We start from the raw sequence: 15,079 nt of genomic DNA, 5'->3' as shown, positions 1-15,079 counted from the left end.
CATTTAATAAAAATATATTAAGTGGAGATGTAATCTTAGATTATAACCATTTTTATTGCCAAACTTTGTCCTCAATAATATCATTCTATTTCCGAATCTCTATAATATCATCAATCTCAAAGTGTCGCACCAAATCCCATTTAATCAAAATCCTTTTCTGATATCATGTATTACTGACATCCATAATTTGGTTTTATGATAGGATAATATTTGTCCGCCTAGATAGAGTAAATTTGTGGAATAGCAATTTTTCTTACATGATAATCTCGCGTAAAACTGTATTCATTACAGCCTTAATTCCTTCCTAGCGGCCACGATTACATTATCATGTTCATGAATAACATCCTTCGATTTTAAAAGCACAGCTGCATAAATTCAGAGTTTGTTCATCAAATTCAAAGCATGAGATAGTAGCGAATGGCACGTTTCCAAACTCAACATTATGACCGTCTAAGAGTATCTTCAATGGTCTATGCAAAAGCAAAATATTCTCTATAATAGATAATGAGACAAAAAAAATACCACTCCAATGGATTCCCTATACCCAAAATTTTTTTGGCTCTTGAACAGTAACTCATCAAGTTTGATGGGCTACTATTCATTCTTTACATTCTTTTTTTCTATTATAATAATCAGGTATTAAATAAAAAAATGTTGGAAGATGTGTAATTGTTAAAAAAAAAAAATGAATGAAGAAATAATATTTAAATGAGATAGAGAATGGAATAGAGAATCTGTTAAAAAATGTATTAGAAAATCATTGTTTATTCTTCAAACAGTACAAAAATTTGATAAATTTGCTGAAGATGCTCTCAAGTTGGTAATTGCTGTTAGTGAGGCATCATCCCACTTGATCCAGTGCTCTGACTTATGCAAGTATAAAATAAGGGTTCAACTGAGTGAGAATTCAATTGGAGAAAAGATCTATAAAACAGTTACTTTGCTTCCAAAGACAACAATCACATAGAATTGGATGGAAGCAGAAATTGAAGTTTTAAGCTTAAAAAATGAAATTTGCCGGTTCAAAAGTCAACAATCAAATAAAGAGCACCAGAGAATAAAAAAGGCAGACTATTTACCATGACAAACTCAAAAGTTTCTTTTTTTTTTTTTTTTTGTTTTAATGAGTGCTACAAAAGTTCCTAAACAATTTTTTTAAAGTAAAAATTATTTCCAATTCAAAAGAAATACAAAAGTTCCTAAGCATTTTCTCCTTGCTTGCGAGAATGAAGGAGAGAAACGTATCTTCTTTACAGATCCCTTCTCATCTTAGTCTTGAATAACCATCCGTAGTGTTTTCAATATCGCCCCTGCAGAAACCAATAATCACATTATGAATTATGAGGGACGGCTAAACTGAAATGGGGTCAGTGAGTTGGAGTAGGCATAAGAGAGGTAAAAATTCCCTATACTTTCAGTCTTCAAAAGATTATCTCTAATGAATTATGAGGGCTTCGACCAGAGGTCTAAAATCCAGAATAAAAGGTAAATTCGGCATTGAGAAATCAGGCAATACGTTTCTACCCTTTTATGTTCTTATTTGCTTGCATGGAACAATTCATGAGTCATAAGTTCATTGTCTAAAAGCTACTATTAATACACTCACTGAGATGCCTTTTTGTGGATGAATACCTTTTTTTTTTTTTTGATAAATTCCTTTTTGTGTATGAATACTTTTAATCCAATAAAGTGCTCCTTTGTACTACTCACCCATATGGGCAATATATCTCACATACAACAGGACATCTGAAATACTCTCATTTTCATAGCATAACTTTCCACTTCAAAAGGAATAGTTCCACATCTGAGCCTGTAAGGGCAGGATTTAGGGGCTTTAAGAAAGGCCACTCTCAGTAGCCCACATTTTCCACAAAAAGGGAAATGCGTTATATGGAAATTTTATCATGTTTTCCAGCTCATTATTGGATTCTAAAGGTACTCTACAGGTCAAAGGTTCACATTAGTTACTAAAAGGGGAATGTCTTACTTGGTCACTTCCCGTTTGTCCCATTGGTGCATAGGTCCTTTGCTCTCCTTGCCAGTTCTTCTGTTCACCTTGTGAGAACCTTTGACCTTCTCCAGGCCCTGGGTAACTCTGCCCATAGCCAGAACTTGCTCCCTGCTTATAAGCTCCCTCTGTTCCTTGGCCTTGATATCCACCTGCTCCTTGCCCATAAGGTCCACCCTGTGGAGGACCATAATTCCTATTCTCTCCCATAAAATTCTCCTTCCCAGGAGGCACATAAGCACTCTGATTTCCTTGAGGGAAGTCTCTACGTTCTTGGGGATGATAATTTCCCTGCCCTTGGTTGTAGTTGCTGTGTTGTGAAGGCATTGGATCTCCCCTCCCAGACTGGTGACTGCCCATTCCTCCAGGGGCATAATTCATGTTGTTCATGGGCATAGGATCTCTTCTTTCTCCTTGTCCTGGTGGGCCATAATTCTGCCGTGGTGCTTGTCCTGGAGGGCCATAATTCTGCTGTGGTGCTTGTCCTGGAGGGCCGTAATTCTGCTGTGGTGCTTGTCTGGGTGGGCCATAATTCTGCTGTGGTGCTTGTCCTGGAGGGCCATAATTCTGCTGTGGTGAATAATTTTGTGGAGCGCCACGGTTCCTTCCATCTCCTGCCTGGTAGTCGAATGACGGTCTTGATTGATTATATGTTGTTTGGTTATTTCTTCGATCACGCGGTCTCCCTTGCCTTCCATACTGAACTGGTGGTGGCCTAGGTATAATTGTACCATTAATGTATTTATCTCCTGATAAGTATAGTGTGTTAGTCTAAGCTGAAAATTGAAATGCCCAACATGGAAGGAAGGTCCAACTCATTATTTTAACAAACAAAAGTAAAAAAAAAAAAAAAATTCACCATAAAATAACAGGACAAATCAACTTACAATATGAACTGCAAGTATTCTCTAACTAAAAATTTCAATTTAAAAAAAAAAAAAAAAAAAAAAACCTACCTCCATACTCCTTGTTTGCTGGATCTATGTAAGAATCTGGCAATACAAAGGTAACTCCAGGTAAAGCTGTTTCAAACAAAATGGAAAGTCAGCATCTAGGCCAAATGCCATTTTTATTTGTGATCAACACTACAAACAGTTACCTTCAAATTTTTTAGACTCCTCTTCTGTCATCAAAACTTGAAAGCCAACATATGTTGTTGTGCTACAAGCATAAATTTTCGTTTTTGCCTCCTCCACACTGAAACCATAAAAGAATAAGACAAGCAACAAGCAACAGCAAAAAAAAAATCCACGTGATCGTTGCAAGCCACAAAGCTCCAAAACTTAAAGGTACCTTGATGTACCAAACACTGGAAATGTCCAGCAGGAAACTAGTAGAGCTTTTAAGCCATTCATCAAATTAATCATAAAAAGAACATTATAGCTTATTCTCTTGTGGTACAAAAACTACATACAAATATGTATGAAAACTAGTGATGTAGAACAGAGCAGAGCCTATTGTACATATGGTCAGCGGGATGCCTTCAAGATTAGAAATTGCTGAAGATTTCAGAACTGAGCAATATTAGTAAACTAGAGAGAAAAGATAGAAAAATCAACACAAAGATCTACATGGTTTGGCAATGTGAATGCATTTTGGTTGAGAATTAAACTATGTGAAAAGGACAAAGTTTTCCTCCAAACCGATTTAGAAGAATCTGGCAATTCATAACAGCATCACATGACTCCTTAAATTATTTAAAGTCACATGAATCGCCACATATTGTGTTGAAGAAATTTTCCTCCAAATGGGTTTGGAAGTAAACTCTGTCCATGTGAAAAATAAGGGCTTACAGCGAATTCATACTAGCCTAGAAACCCTTGCCCAATGCATGGAATTTCCCAATATACTCTTACATACCCAACCTTTTTTTTTGTTAAGTACTCCCAACCTATTTTTTTAATAAGGGATTTATTAATAAAATAGGTTACACAAGCTCAAAATGATGAGCACTTTGTAACCTAAATGAATTTCAAAACATACGCACAAAATAGAAGTGATTCTCTGAAATCTATAACAGTATTTATATGACCCCATGAACAGGACCAATCAAATAGAGTACGCATTACCAAAGAAATCCCCAAACATAACAAACTTAAACAAATCCACATTCTAAACTAAAGAAAAACTCTTTTTTTTTTCACATTCATAATAATTAATCCTTTGCTAAAACAAGCATCTATAACCACACAAAATACAAGGAGGTTCAAAGGGTGTTGTAATTTGAAGCTTTTTAGGAGAAAGCTCTACAATTTTCCATTCATGCCTGATAAAGATAGAAACTTTAAAGCAAAATTCACTATAATTTGCCAAACGCTCAAAACAATAAAAAAAAACTTTTCAATTAAATCTCTATATTGTGATTTTTTGGACCTTATGAGTGTTCTTTTATAATTCTTTTACGGGTGCTCACATTTGAGCAATCCTTCTTTCTAATAAGGGTTCATTTGGTTAGGCATTTTGGGAGATTAAAAGAGCATTGTTAAAACCTTTGCAACCACAACTCCTCATAGCTTTTTTATTATAAAGGGTCCTTTTAAACTCAAAACACAGTTTTCTAACAACTCATACAAACACACCCTAAATTTTACTCTTATGATAAAAAAGAAAAAAAAAATGCAAATAAGCAATAAGCAAATAAATTTCACTCTTATTGCAAAAGCTTTACAACTAAATGCTCTAATACCTACAGCAACGCCAAATGGGTACTTTAATTTAACAAAGTTTCAGCAAATAAGCAAATAACGTTTTCAACAAAAATGCAATAAGCAATAAGCAAAGCATAGAAAAACAGCGAAGTTCAGAGAGTGCAAAACTACAAGTCGTTTATAGATAGAGAGAGAGAGAGAGAGAGACCTGATATTGAGACCTTTGGCACAGGTCTCCTCGTAGGCACGGACCATTTCCTCAGGCGAGAGCCTATTCTCCTTGCCGAAATCCATGACAATTAGCCAGTGGTTGTAGTCGCAGCCTTCGAAGAGTATCGTATCGGGTCCGATCTCTTCGTTGCTGTTGGGGTTGTAGGTCGAGCGAGACGAGTAGAGCGCGATGGCCGATGATCTGAACGGCTGGGGTTTAGCGAGGAGATTGGTGGAGGAGGTGGTGGTGGCGGTGGCGGTGGAGGAAATGGGGCCGTGGAGGAGAGGAGTGGAGGTGGAAGCGGAGATTGAGGGGAGAGAGCGGTGGAGAGTGGAGAGAGAAGTTAGGGTTCGGCGGAGGCGGAGAGAGTACAACAACGCCATTGCTGGTGGTTGTGGCGGTGGTGGTGGTGGTGCTCGGAGTTGTACCTTTGGGGTTTTAGGGTTTTAAGGGTTTTGTGGAGGGTTCTAGAGAAAAGAGAAATAATGTGGTGGTGAGTAGTACAAGTAGTGACTGAGGGACTGAGAGAGGGAACTGAACTAGTATATCTTTTTCTCTATTTTTTTTTTCTAGAAAGTTTTACATTTCTTTTAGAAGAAAACAATAATGTGTGCCTAAACATTTTACAACATTTTCTATACTATTATTTAAGCGGCTTTCTCTATTTGGATTTCTCATTTTTTAAGTTTAAAAATATCCCTACACCCCTATATTTAAGACTTTAAGTAGAGACAAAACTAAAGGATAATTTGATAAAAATACAACTTTAACTCCCACTACAATATTACCTAAAAAATACGACCACTCTTTTGTTATTTTTCAAATTGATTTATTCACTTCTAAATTAGATTTTTAAAATAAAAATTATATATATATATATAAAATAAATAAATAAAACACAATTTTTTTTTTTTTTTTAACAAAATAGGACTACTAAAAAAAAAGCCTCATCGCACGCGCGAAGCGCATGTGATAAGGCTAGTTTTTTTAATTGCAGTGGGTCATGGACTAATATTTTATTTAATTTTATTTGACATATAAACGACGGATGTAAAAATGTTGCGACAATTTATTGGGTATTTAGAATAACTACACTTCTAATGACAAAAATAGAGTCCAAAGATTGGAGGGCTTTTCTAATGACCTTGAATTAGGTTGTGAAATTAATACAAATGTCTAATAGTGGTCTTTGTGTTGAATTGGGAAATGGGAAAGTAATGCACAATCTAGAGAAAAATTGTTAGGATTTTAAGTGTTGCTTAATTTCATTATGAATTTCTATGTATTTTGGATTATACTTCTATTGTAATTTTGGGTGATAAAAACCATAGTTGAAGCTGGAAAAGAAGTGCTTATCAAGCTAGTTCGTTCAAGTGAAGTCAAAACTCGGTTGAACTAGATTCAAAATCTTAGTCAAGCGAGACGATTGGTCTCCTATGTTTAATTGATTTTATCATCAAACTTAAATTAAAGGAATGTTTGAGGGTTTTTTAATTTAAGTAAGGCTCCAAAATTATGTTTAGAACTTGAAAGATAAATTCAGAAGTTCGATTAAAGATATGAAATGTGTTAAGCATCTCACAATACTAATCTCATGCCATTCCTTGTTTTGACCTATTCTTAAGCTTTACTCATCGAAAAATAAATTGGGTTATTGACATTTATTTTTTAGAGTACATTGTCCCATTGTACCCTAGTTACAAGTTTTCCAAACCACTCAAGTAGTGCCAATTTAGTGTGCATTTGGCATGATGAAATTTGCCAGCTTAATTTTGCTACTATTCATGGGTCTCACTACACTTTTTAGTACTATTCATGGGTTTCATTGTACTATTTCAACTAATTTTTACATTTATATACAATACTTTTAGCAAAAAAATTTCAATTTCAGTAAAATAAACGGATCTCAAACTGTCCTTTAGTTATAAGAAGTATTTTAAAGGAAATTTGAATGCTTTAACAAACCAATGATTGCCATCGCCACTATTTCATAAGAAAAATATACTGAAGCTTATTGCTTAATTCCTAGGCTCCAAAGATTATTTCTTTTTTTAGGCACAAAGATTACCTAAATAACTTTTTCTTAAAGCTTCTTCTATCACCATTACCAAAAAAATTATGTTAGGGCAATGTTTTGGCTTTGACACAAAAAATGTTGCTACTACAATTACTTTATGAAAAATATAATTATTTTCATGACCTCTTGTCTCTTTTTCAAGGAAACCCCTATCCATGATGTGGGGACGCAGGCCCAAATATATATTGGGCCTTAGGCTTGTCCAAGGAGGCATAGTGGTTCGAGAATAGATCAACAGTAAGGAATGAATAAGACCAAGAACTTCATGAGTAAACTATGGCTGTAAAGGTTGGGAGAGGTAAGCCGAGGAGAAGTATCTCCTCGGCTAAACAAAGAAGCGGTCAGAAGGTGAGCTCTATTATCCTGAGTGACATTCCAGGATGTTTTGTTGATAAGGATATGCACTGTGAATGTATGGGACAAAGTGGGAGTTGAGAAATATTTAAGAAAAAGCTGCTACCAATGCATTGAATGCTCTGCAGCTAATTCTCTGGCCGCATTTATGTGGAGAAGACCCCTGAATAGTGTTGTCTTAGTCGCCCAACTCACAAAGAGCCTATGAAGGTGTCTGATGGGACAAGCACTCAAGTGGTGGCTTGGAAAATCGATAAGTGGAAGGCCAAGATCATTCAAAGGGAGATATATAATGTAAGAGACCCCTGAGGAAAGGGGGATCAGAAATAGAAAGAAAAACACTGATCTCCTCGGACTACGCTGAGGACAATTTTTTTTAGATTAAACTAGTCCATTTACATTTTCTTGACATTTGAATCCACTTCATTTGTGGACCGATTTATTAAAACCCAGTTTTCCAACCCACACTTTATAAATTCATTGTATTAGACCTTTTGGGCCTAAGTCCATCTATCATTTGGGCGAGAAACCCAAATTTGGTCCTTACACATGATATGTCAATTTCTACAACCAATGGCTATTAGAGAACTAAAGCCCTCATTCCTCACATCAAAATAATTGATGGTATCTTAATGTAGTATTCAAAAAAAAAAAAAAAAAAAAAAAAATTGCATGCATTTGCAAATATGGGCATCAAAATTATTAACCAAACTCACTTTACTGCTTCTAACATAATAGAAGTTTTTCTACTAGAGAAAGAGATTTTCCAGATACATAAGATTATTGCTCTTTATTTTCTCCTGTTGGATATTTATTACTTAGCAGCAGTAGTATTACTATAATACTCATGAGTCATGAGTCTTGAGTAGAGCAATTTAACCAAAGGGCTTTTGATTATAGCAATCCAAATTGTTTCCATAGTCCAGTCCCAAAATGCCACAGTACCTCTTATAGAACCCTATCCTATTAGCCACCTTCTCATAAGCCTCCTTATCATTAGAACTTTTCCCACATTCTTGACCACCATTGATTATATTAGTGATGACACCATAGCCTGGGACTCGACCAGCTGATGTATCTGCAGGGGATGGTGTCCATTGGCCTATGATGACATCGTGGCTTGATGGCTTGTTGGCCTGTGGAGTCATCCAAAACCATATAGCTGTCTTGAATGAGATCATTGGGTCTGTGGCTACAAGATCTGGATTGTTTATTAGGTCCACCTTGATGGCTTTACCAACTAAATCATAGTTGTAATTGCTGATGAAGTTAAAAAAGATCAATAATCAATGTCAGTGTCATGGTATAGAAAGTTAAATTTAGTATATGCTCCAAACTATTGTGTTGACAGGCTCATGTATATGTCTATGAACATAATTTAAAAAAAAAAAAAAATTTGTTGACATAGTCTATAATAAATGTGATGTAAATAATGAAATTAAATAAAAAGGATATTGCAATAATTGAAGTTTGCAATTGTGAAATGGATTGCAATTAATTTAATAGGTAAAGTCTTTTATTGTAAGATAAGAAATTTAGAGTTTGATTGATCTTTACCTACGCAAAAAAAAAAAAAAAAAAAAAAAAATCTTGATTTGATGGTAAAAAACCATCATAAAAAATAAAACTAAGTTGAAACTGTCTCTTACAAAAAAAAAAAAAAAAGTTTGAAATTGTGAAAAATTATCGAAGTCACATCTCACATGTGAGGATAACATCATTAAAGTTTGGTTGCAGAATTCAATTTGACTAGTACAAACATCTACAGAAAGTGGGTTCCCTTGAATTTTGACAATCTTTTGACCAATTCAATTCCGTATAATTTGTCTGAAGCATGTCAGTTGAATTAATGTTAGGCAAACGAATATTCCAATAATGTTCTATTTAGTAATACAGGACGTGTAACATTTTAAGCCCTAAATCTGCATTTAAATGGAGACCTTGTGATAAAGCCAATGAAGACGATCTCATGAATGTTTGAATCTTCAAAATAAACACTTACAACTTTTCCATCATAGAATTGTAACTTGAGACACAATTTTCATCGAACCCAAGTGGCAAGTTAGTTCTATTAATGGTAGAATAAGATTCTAAGCTTTCTAAATCTTCCATTTAAATGGAGACCTTCTGATAAAACCAAGTGATTGTTCTAATCTTCCATATATGCACGTACATTGCCTAACATCAACAAAAATCCCATCAAATATTTGCAACTTTGAGACACTTTTCATGTAAAACAACTTGTGCAATGTATGTCATCTAGCATGAGTGTGTTAGCTAGTTGCAACTTGCAACCATGGATATAGATGCAGATCATGTAGTATTTCTACGTTTTATTTTGGTTGAGTTTCAAGAAATTCACAAGTGACTAGCATGAGAGACGTACTGAGTGAGTTGGATGGGTCCTCTTCCATAATATTGTTTGCCAGGAGGGCATGGCGCTTTGTTATCACAATTAGTTTCCATTTTTTTCTCCCTTATAAAGCAATATCCCCATGCATATGGACCATCTGGTGCACTTGCCCACCCTCCTACACAAAATAACCATATTACCATACTATATGAGTTAACAAATCCACTACATTAACAACTAAATCAACAATAATTAATGTTAAGAGATAATGACTCATACTCTGAATGAAAGGCAAGAAAGCCAAATAGACACTTATCTTCAACAATAATTGTTATTTATTTATTTATTTTTTCTGAAAACTAATTCTTGTGACTTATTGTTAATATTTCAGACTTAAATATTAATCAAACTAATTATACCTGTAGTCTCATGAGAAGTTTGAGCCAAGAAAGCAGCAAGCTCCCTTTTACGAGTATTAACATCACCAGTGGTGCCAAACCCACCAAAAGATCGAGCAGTAGTGATGAAAGCATCGTAGGTATAGAATCCGTGACTGGGGCAGCCGTTATCGTTGCGATGTTTAAGCAGTTCATTGAATAGAGAGAGGCTGATGAGGCTGCCAACATCACCACCACCACCACTAGGGGTTGGGGTTGGTTTGGAAGGTGTAGTTGCTGCAGGCTTACATTGGCTTTGGCAACCATTTCCGCAGTACTCGGTTGTGGTGCCACACCATCCATGTTGGCTACAACATAGCCCATTTGGACAAATAGCACCATTAGCTTGTCTTCCACATTGTTCTGCCCAGGTACTTCCTAGCAAGAAAGCCAAACTCAAGAGAATAAACATGTAGGACTTCATTTTTGCTTTGTGTCTGTGTGTGTGTGTGAGAGAGCATGTGATGGCTTTGGTTAAATGGATGAGATTCAAGTCTCTGTACGTACGGTGTTGGTTTTTTATTTTTATTTTTATTTTTTTGTCCCTATTGATTTTTCTTGACTATCCTTCGGTCAATTAATTCTAGTCAATATGGACTGCTTGTCTTATTTAAGGACTATTTACATGGTGGAGGGGTGTCCCACCGACACCCTCCACCAACCACAACTCGTCACATGGGCGAATTGTGGCTTTTTCTATGCCACTTTATGTGGCACAAGATTTTTCTCAATTTATCATGTCAACATTGGAAAAAGGGGACAAAAATAGTGCCACTCTTTGATTGATCTCTTGGTGTAAATATAAATGGATTATCTTGATGGTAATTATCAATACCATTTGTTTCTATCATATAAGTGCAGGATTCACCACATGGGTGTGGCCTGATGGTAGGAGTTTTGTCCTAACACCCAGAATGGAGTGGTTTGAATGATAGTCTCAGCAAGTTCCGTGTGGTATACGTGGTATTATTTATTACCGTCACGTAGTGTAGGGCTGATAAACCCACATCGGAGACCCCATTTTTTCATTTAGCGAAAAAAAAAAAAAAGAGGTGCAGGATTCTCTTCATTTGAAATTGATTAATTTTATGATTAAGATTAAATATCATAAATCTACATGTATATCTTGTATTACATCACTCTTTTTGGTTGGGACTTGGGATGATGAAAAAGTGAGAGCACGAAAAATGTTGGGATAATAAAAAGTGAAGGAATAAAAAAGATTTTAGGTTTCTATCACTAGTGTTTGGTTGGAAGGATGGAAATTTAATACAATATAAATTTTCTTTGCTTAATTGAGACGAAAAATAAGAGGATAAAAAGATATTTTGTATGAATTTACTCTTATGCCCAATTATATTGTATATATAAGAAGTATTTTAAAAAAAAATATTATATAGTAAAATATATTACTGTGGGGGTAAAATCCGTCAATCGACGTTGGGCCATAGTACATGTACTAAGCCCAACCACGACAAGAAGAAAAGGCATGGGCATAGGATATCCCAGCCCAAACATGTTGGGCTGGGCCTGCTTAGGGGCGTCCGAGGAGGAGTACCTCCTCGGACTCGCCAAGTGTGTATCCGATTCGCACCCTATACATGGCGAAAAGTCATCCAATACGAAGGAATAGTGCATGACGTTCAGGGAGGGGGGCAACCACGATTGCCGCATTAAATGCCAAGGAGCTACTTTTCCAGCCGCATTAATGTGGAAAGGACAGGAGCACAGAATTATCTTGGCCAGTGCAACTCACAGAAAAGAGGGAGGATGTCCTATGGGACAGGCACTCAAGTAGAGGACCAGATGATTAACAAGTGTAGGGTCGTGATCTTAGGAAGGATGCTATATAAGAGAAGGAGATCCCCATGGCCAAAGGATCGCAAGCAGAAGGAAGAAAAACATAGAAAAAGAGAAAGGAGTTAGAGATAAAAAGCAGAAGATACAGCCCCACGGACTGTTATCCCAAAGGCTTGGAGGAATATCCCTACGTCCAACTGGTTGCATGGCTTGTTCATAACTACGTTCCCGCTGTCAAAGACCTAGTTCTGTAACCTACTCTCTACAAATTCATTGTTGAGGGACTTTTGGGCCAGAATCGCCCGCCTGTTGGGCCTGAGCCCCAAAAACCCCCCCTACAATTGGCGCCGTCTGTGGGGAGAACTTGTGTCTCGACAAGTGAAACAGTAAGGGATGGAAGGATCAGGTCCGCGCCAAACCGGACGTGCAGAATCTCAACGACAGGACAACTTTGTAAACCTTGAACGAGCGACGGACCAAGATAATCAACGAGAGGGCAGTGTGAACACCTCTCACACGAGTAGAAGTCGCTCGAGAGGGAAAGATCACGTGTCCCACCAGCACAACGAGTGGAAGGCTCTACAGCAAGAGATTGATGATTTGAAAAAGAAGCTGCGTCGAGCCCAGCAAAAACATCCTTCGCCCATTTCGGATACTAGCAGTGGTGAGGATGATGAATACAGACGAAGGACGAGAACCCCTCTGAGCGAGACGTTCTCCTATGAGGAAGAACGACCTCACAAACGCGGTCGCAAAGGCCCACCTTACCAAGGCCTAGTCAATGACGCCATGAGCAAGGCCCTGTATCGAATCTCCCAGTCGCCATTTACCCGTAGAATAGAGAGGGCGGTGCTTCCTCGGCGGTTTAATCAGCCAACGTTTACCCTATACAATGGTCGAACTGACCCAGTGGAGCACGTGAGCCAATTCAACCAAAGGATGGCCGTCCACTCCAGGGACGAGGCGTTAATGTGTAAGGTGTTTCCGTCCAGCCTGGGACCCCTGGCCATGAGATGGTTTGATGCCCTCCCACCGAATTCCATAGACTCCTTTAAACAGCTGACGCAGGCTTTTGGTTCCCGTTTCATCACCAGCACTAGAGTCCCTCGGCCCCTCGATTCCCTCTTATCCTTATCCATGCGAGAAGGAGAAACGCTGAAGGCCTACTCGAACAGATATTGGGAGACGTACAACGAGGTAGAAGGAAACCACGATGACGTCGCCATCAGTACCTTCAAAAGGGGCCTGCCGACAGAGCATGGCTTGAGAAAGTCTCTTACTGGGAAACCAGTCACCAGCGTGCGACAACTCATGGACAGGATAGACAAGTATAAAAGGGTCAAAGAGGACCAGCAGATTGGGAAGGGAAAGGCGAAGTTTGTCCCTCAGGAGAGGAGGGACTTCAGGTCGGACCGCTTCAATAGCAGTAATAAGCCGAGGAGAGATTATATGGAACAATCTGGATCTACAGGGGCTCAGGTAGTCCACACTGTGTTCTGAGAACCATTGCACGAGATCCTGGAGAAGATAAAGCGCGAACCCTTCTTTCAATGGCAGAATAGGATGGCAGGCGACCCCTCAAAACGCAATCAGAATCTATACTGTGCGTATCACCAAGAGCCTGGTCACGTCACTGACGAATGTAGGAACCTGAAAAATTATTTGGATTGACTTGTCCGAGAAGGAAAGCTAAGGCATCTGTTGCACCGCCCTGAGCAGTCAAATGTCGATACCAGGCAGAGCGCCTTGAGGCCGTCCATAGGCACGATAAATGTCATTCTTGCCGCACCTGGGAGAACCGGTTCCGGCCCGTTCAGAGTGATGTTAGTGGGTAGGTTCCCGACAGAGCCAGGCGAAAGAGGATCCAAGAGAGCCAGAGAGAGGGCCCTGCCATTAATTGGGTTCACGGAGGAGGATAAGGAGGGAACTATTCAACCCCATGAAGATGCCCTAGTCGTGACGCTCAGAATAGGAGGTTATGACGTGAAGAGGGTGTTAGTTGATCAGGGTAGCGCCGTGGAGGTGATGTACCCAGACTTGTATAAGGGGCTGAATTTGAAGCAGGAAGACCTGTCGCCATACGATTCACCCCTGTTTAGCTTTGAGGGAAAAATCGTCATCCCAAAAGGCATGATTAGGTTGCCTGTGCAAACAGACTCAGAAGTAGTGGAAGTGGACTTCATCGTGGTGGACGCATACTCCCCCTACACAGCAATTGTGGCACGGCCATGGCTTCATGCACTAGGAGCTGTGTCGTCAACCCTGCACCAGAAAGTGAAATATCCGTCAGAGGGTCGAATCAAAGAAATAGTAGGGGACCAAGGAATGGCCAGGCAATGCATGGTATCGGTAATTTCTCACCGATCAAGCAGCGGACCCTCCACTTCAGCCGGGAATAACTTATAGCAATCAAGGACCCTGGTCCTAGCTACGGGTAATGAAGAACCGGCCATGGAGGTGAGCTGTGAGGAGCTAGAGAAAGTGCTCGTCGGGTCAGACCCCGAGAGATTTTTCCAAATTGGCTCAGAATTACTAGCACAGGAGAAGTCGGCGCTAATTAATTTTCTTCGACGAAATGAGGACGTATTCGCCTGGGATCCTTACGAAGCCCCCGGGGTTGACTCAGACCTAATACGTTATCACCTTAACGTTAATCCGGCTATTACACCAAAGAAGCAGCCTCCCCGACGCCCGTCAAAGGAGCATGCGGACGCTGTGAGAGAGGAAGTCGCAAAATTGAAGAGAGCTGGGGCTATCAAGGAAGTATTCTACCCCGAATGGTTGGCGAACACAGTCGTGGTGAAGAAGAAGAGCGGGAAGTGGCGAGTCTGCGTGGACTTCACGGACTTAAATAAGGCCTGCCTGAAGGATCTTTTCCCGATGCCGCGGATAGACCGACTGGTAGACACAACTGTCGGGCATCCCCGAATGAGTTTTTTGGACGCTTTCCAGGGCTACCATCAGATATCCCTGGCCACCGAAGACCAGGAAAAAACTGTTTTCGTCACCCCAGTTGGCAACTATCATTACAAGGTGATGCCTTTTGGCCTGAAGAATGCCGGGTCGACCTATCAAAGGATGATGACTAGGATGTTTGAGCAACAGATGGGAAAAACTATCGAGATGTATATAGACGATATGGTAGTAAAGAGTAAATTGGTGACCGACCACATCAGAGACCTCGATGAAGT

The 15,079-nt window shown here is 38.8% G+C and overlaps 2 protein-coding genes across 2 annotated transcripts; both read right to left on the bottom strand.

The window, feature by feature from the left end:
- Window positions 1-1,074: 1,074 nt before the first annotated feature.
- On the bottom strand, window positions 1,075-5,380 carry LOC126715917 (multiple organellar RNA editing factor 1, mitochondrial). Its single transcript, XM_050416764.1, has 5 exons — window positions 4,865-5,380; window positions 3,108-3,205; window positions 2,965-3,030; window positions 1,988-2,757; window positions 1,075-1,310 (listed from the first exon to the last, which is right to left on the bottom strand). The coding sequence occupies exons 1-5, from the start codon at window positions 5,248-5,250 to the stop codon at window positions 1,299-1,301; spliced, it is 1,332 nt and encodes a 443-aa protein (XP_050272721.1). The 5' UTR covers window positions 5,251-5,380; the 3' UTR covers window positions 1,075-1,298.
- A 2,617-nt stretch (window positions 5,381-7,997) lies between these two features.
- Window positions 7,998-10,557, bottom strand: LOC126715912 (endochitinase-like). Its single transcript, XM_050416761.1, has 3 exons — window positions 10,071-10,557; window positions 9,685-9,829; window positions 7,998-8,558 (listed from the first exon to the last, which is right to left on the bottom strand). The coding sequence occupies exons 1-3, from the start codon at window positions 10,510-10,512 to the stop codon at window positions 8,174-8,176; spliced, it is 972 nt and encodes a 323-aa protein (XP_050272718.1). The 5' UTR covers window positions 10,513-10,557; the 3' UTR covers window positions 7,998-8,173.
- Window positions 10,558-15,079: the final 4,522 nt, after the last annotated feature.

The sequence above is a fragment of the Quercus robur genome, chromosome 2 (genome assembly GCF_932294415.1).
Source record: "Quercus robur chromosome 2, dhQueRobu3.1, whole genome shotgun sequence".
Classification (NCBI taxonomy): Eukaryota; Viridiplantae; Streptophyta; class Magnoliopsida; order Fagales; family Fagaceae; genus Quercus; species Quercus robur.
Note: the sequence above shows the minus strand (reverse complement) of the source record. Positions and strands in the feature narration are given on the sequence as shown.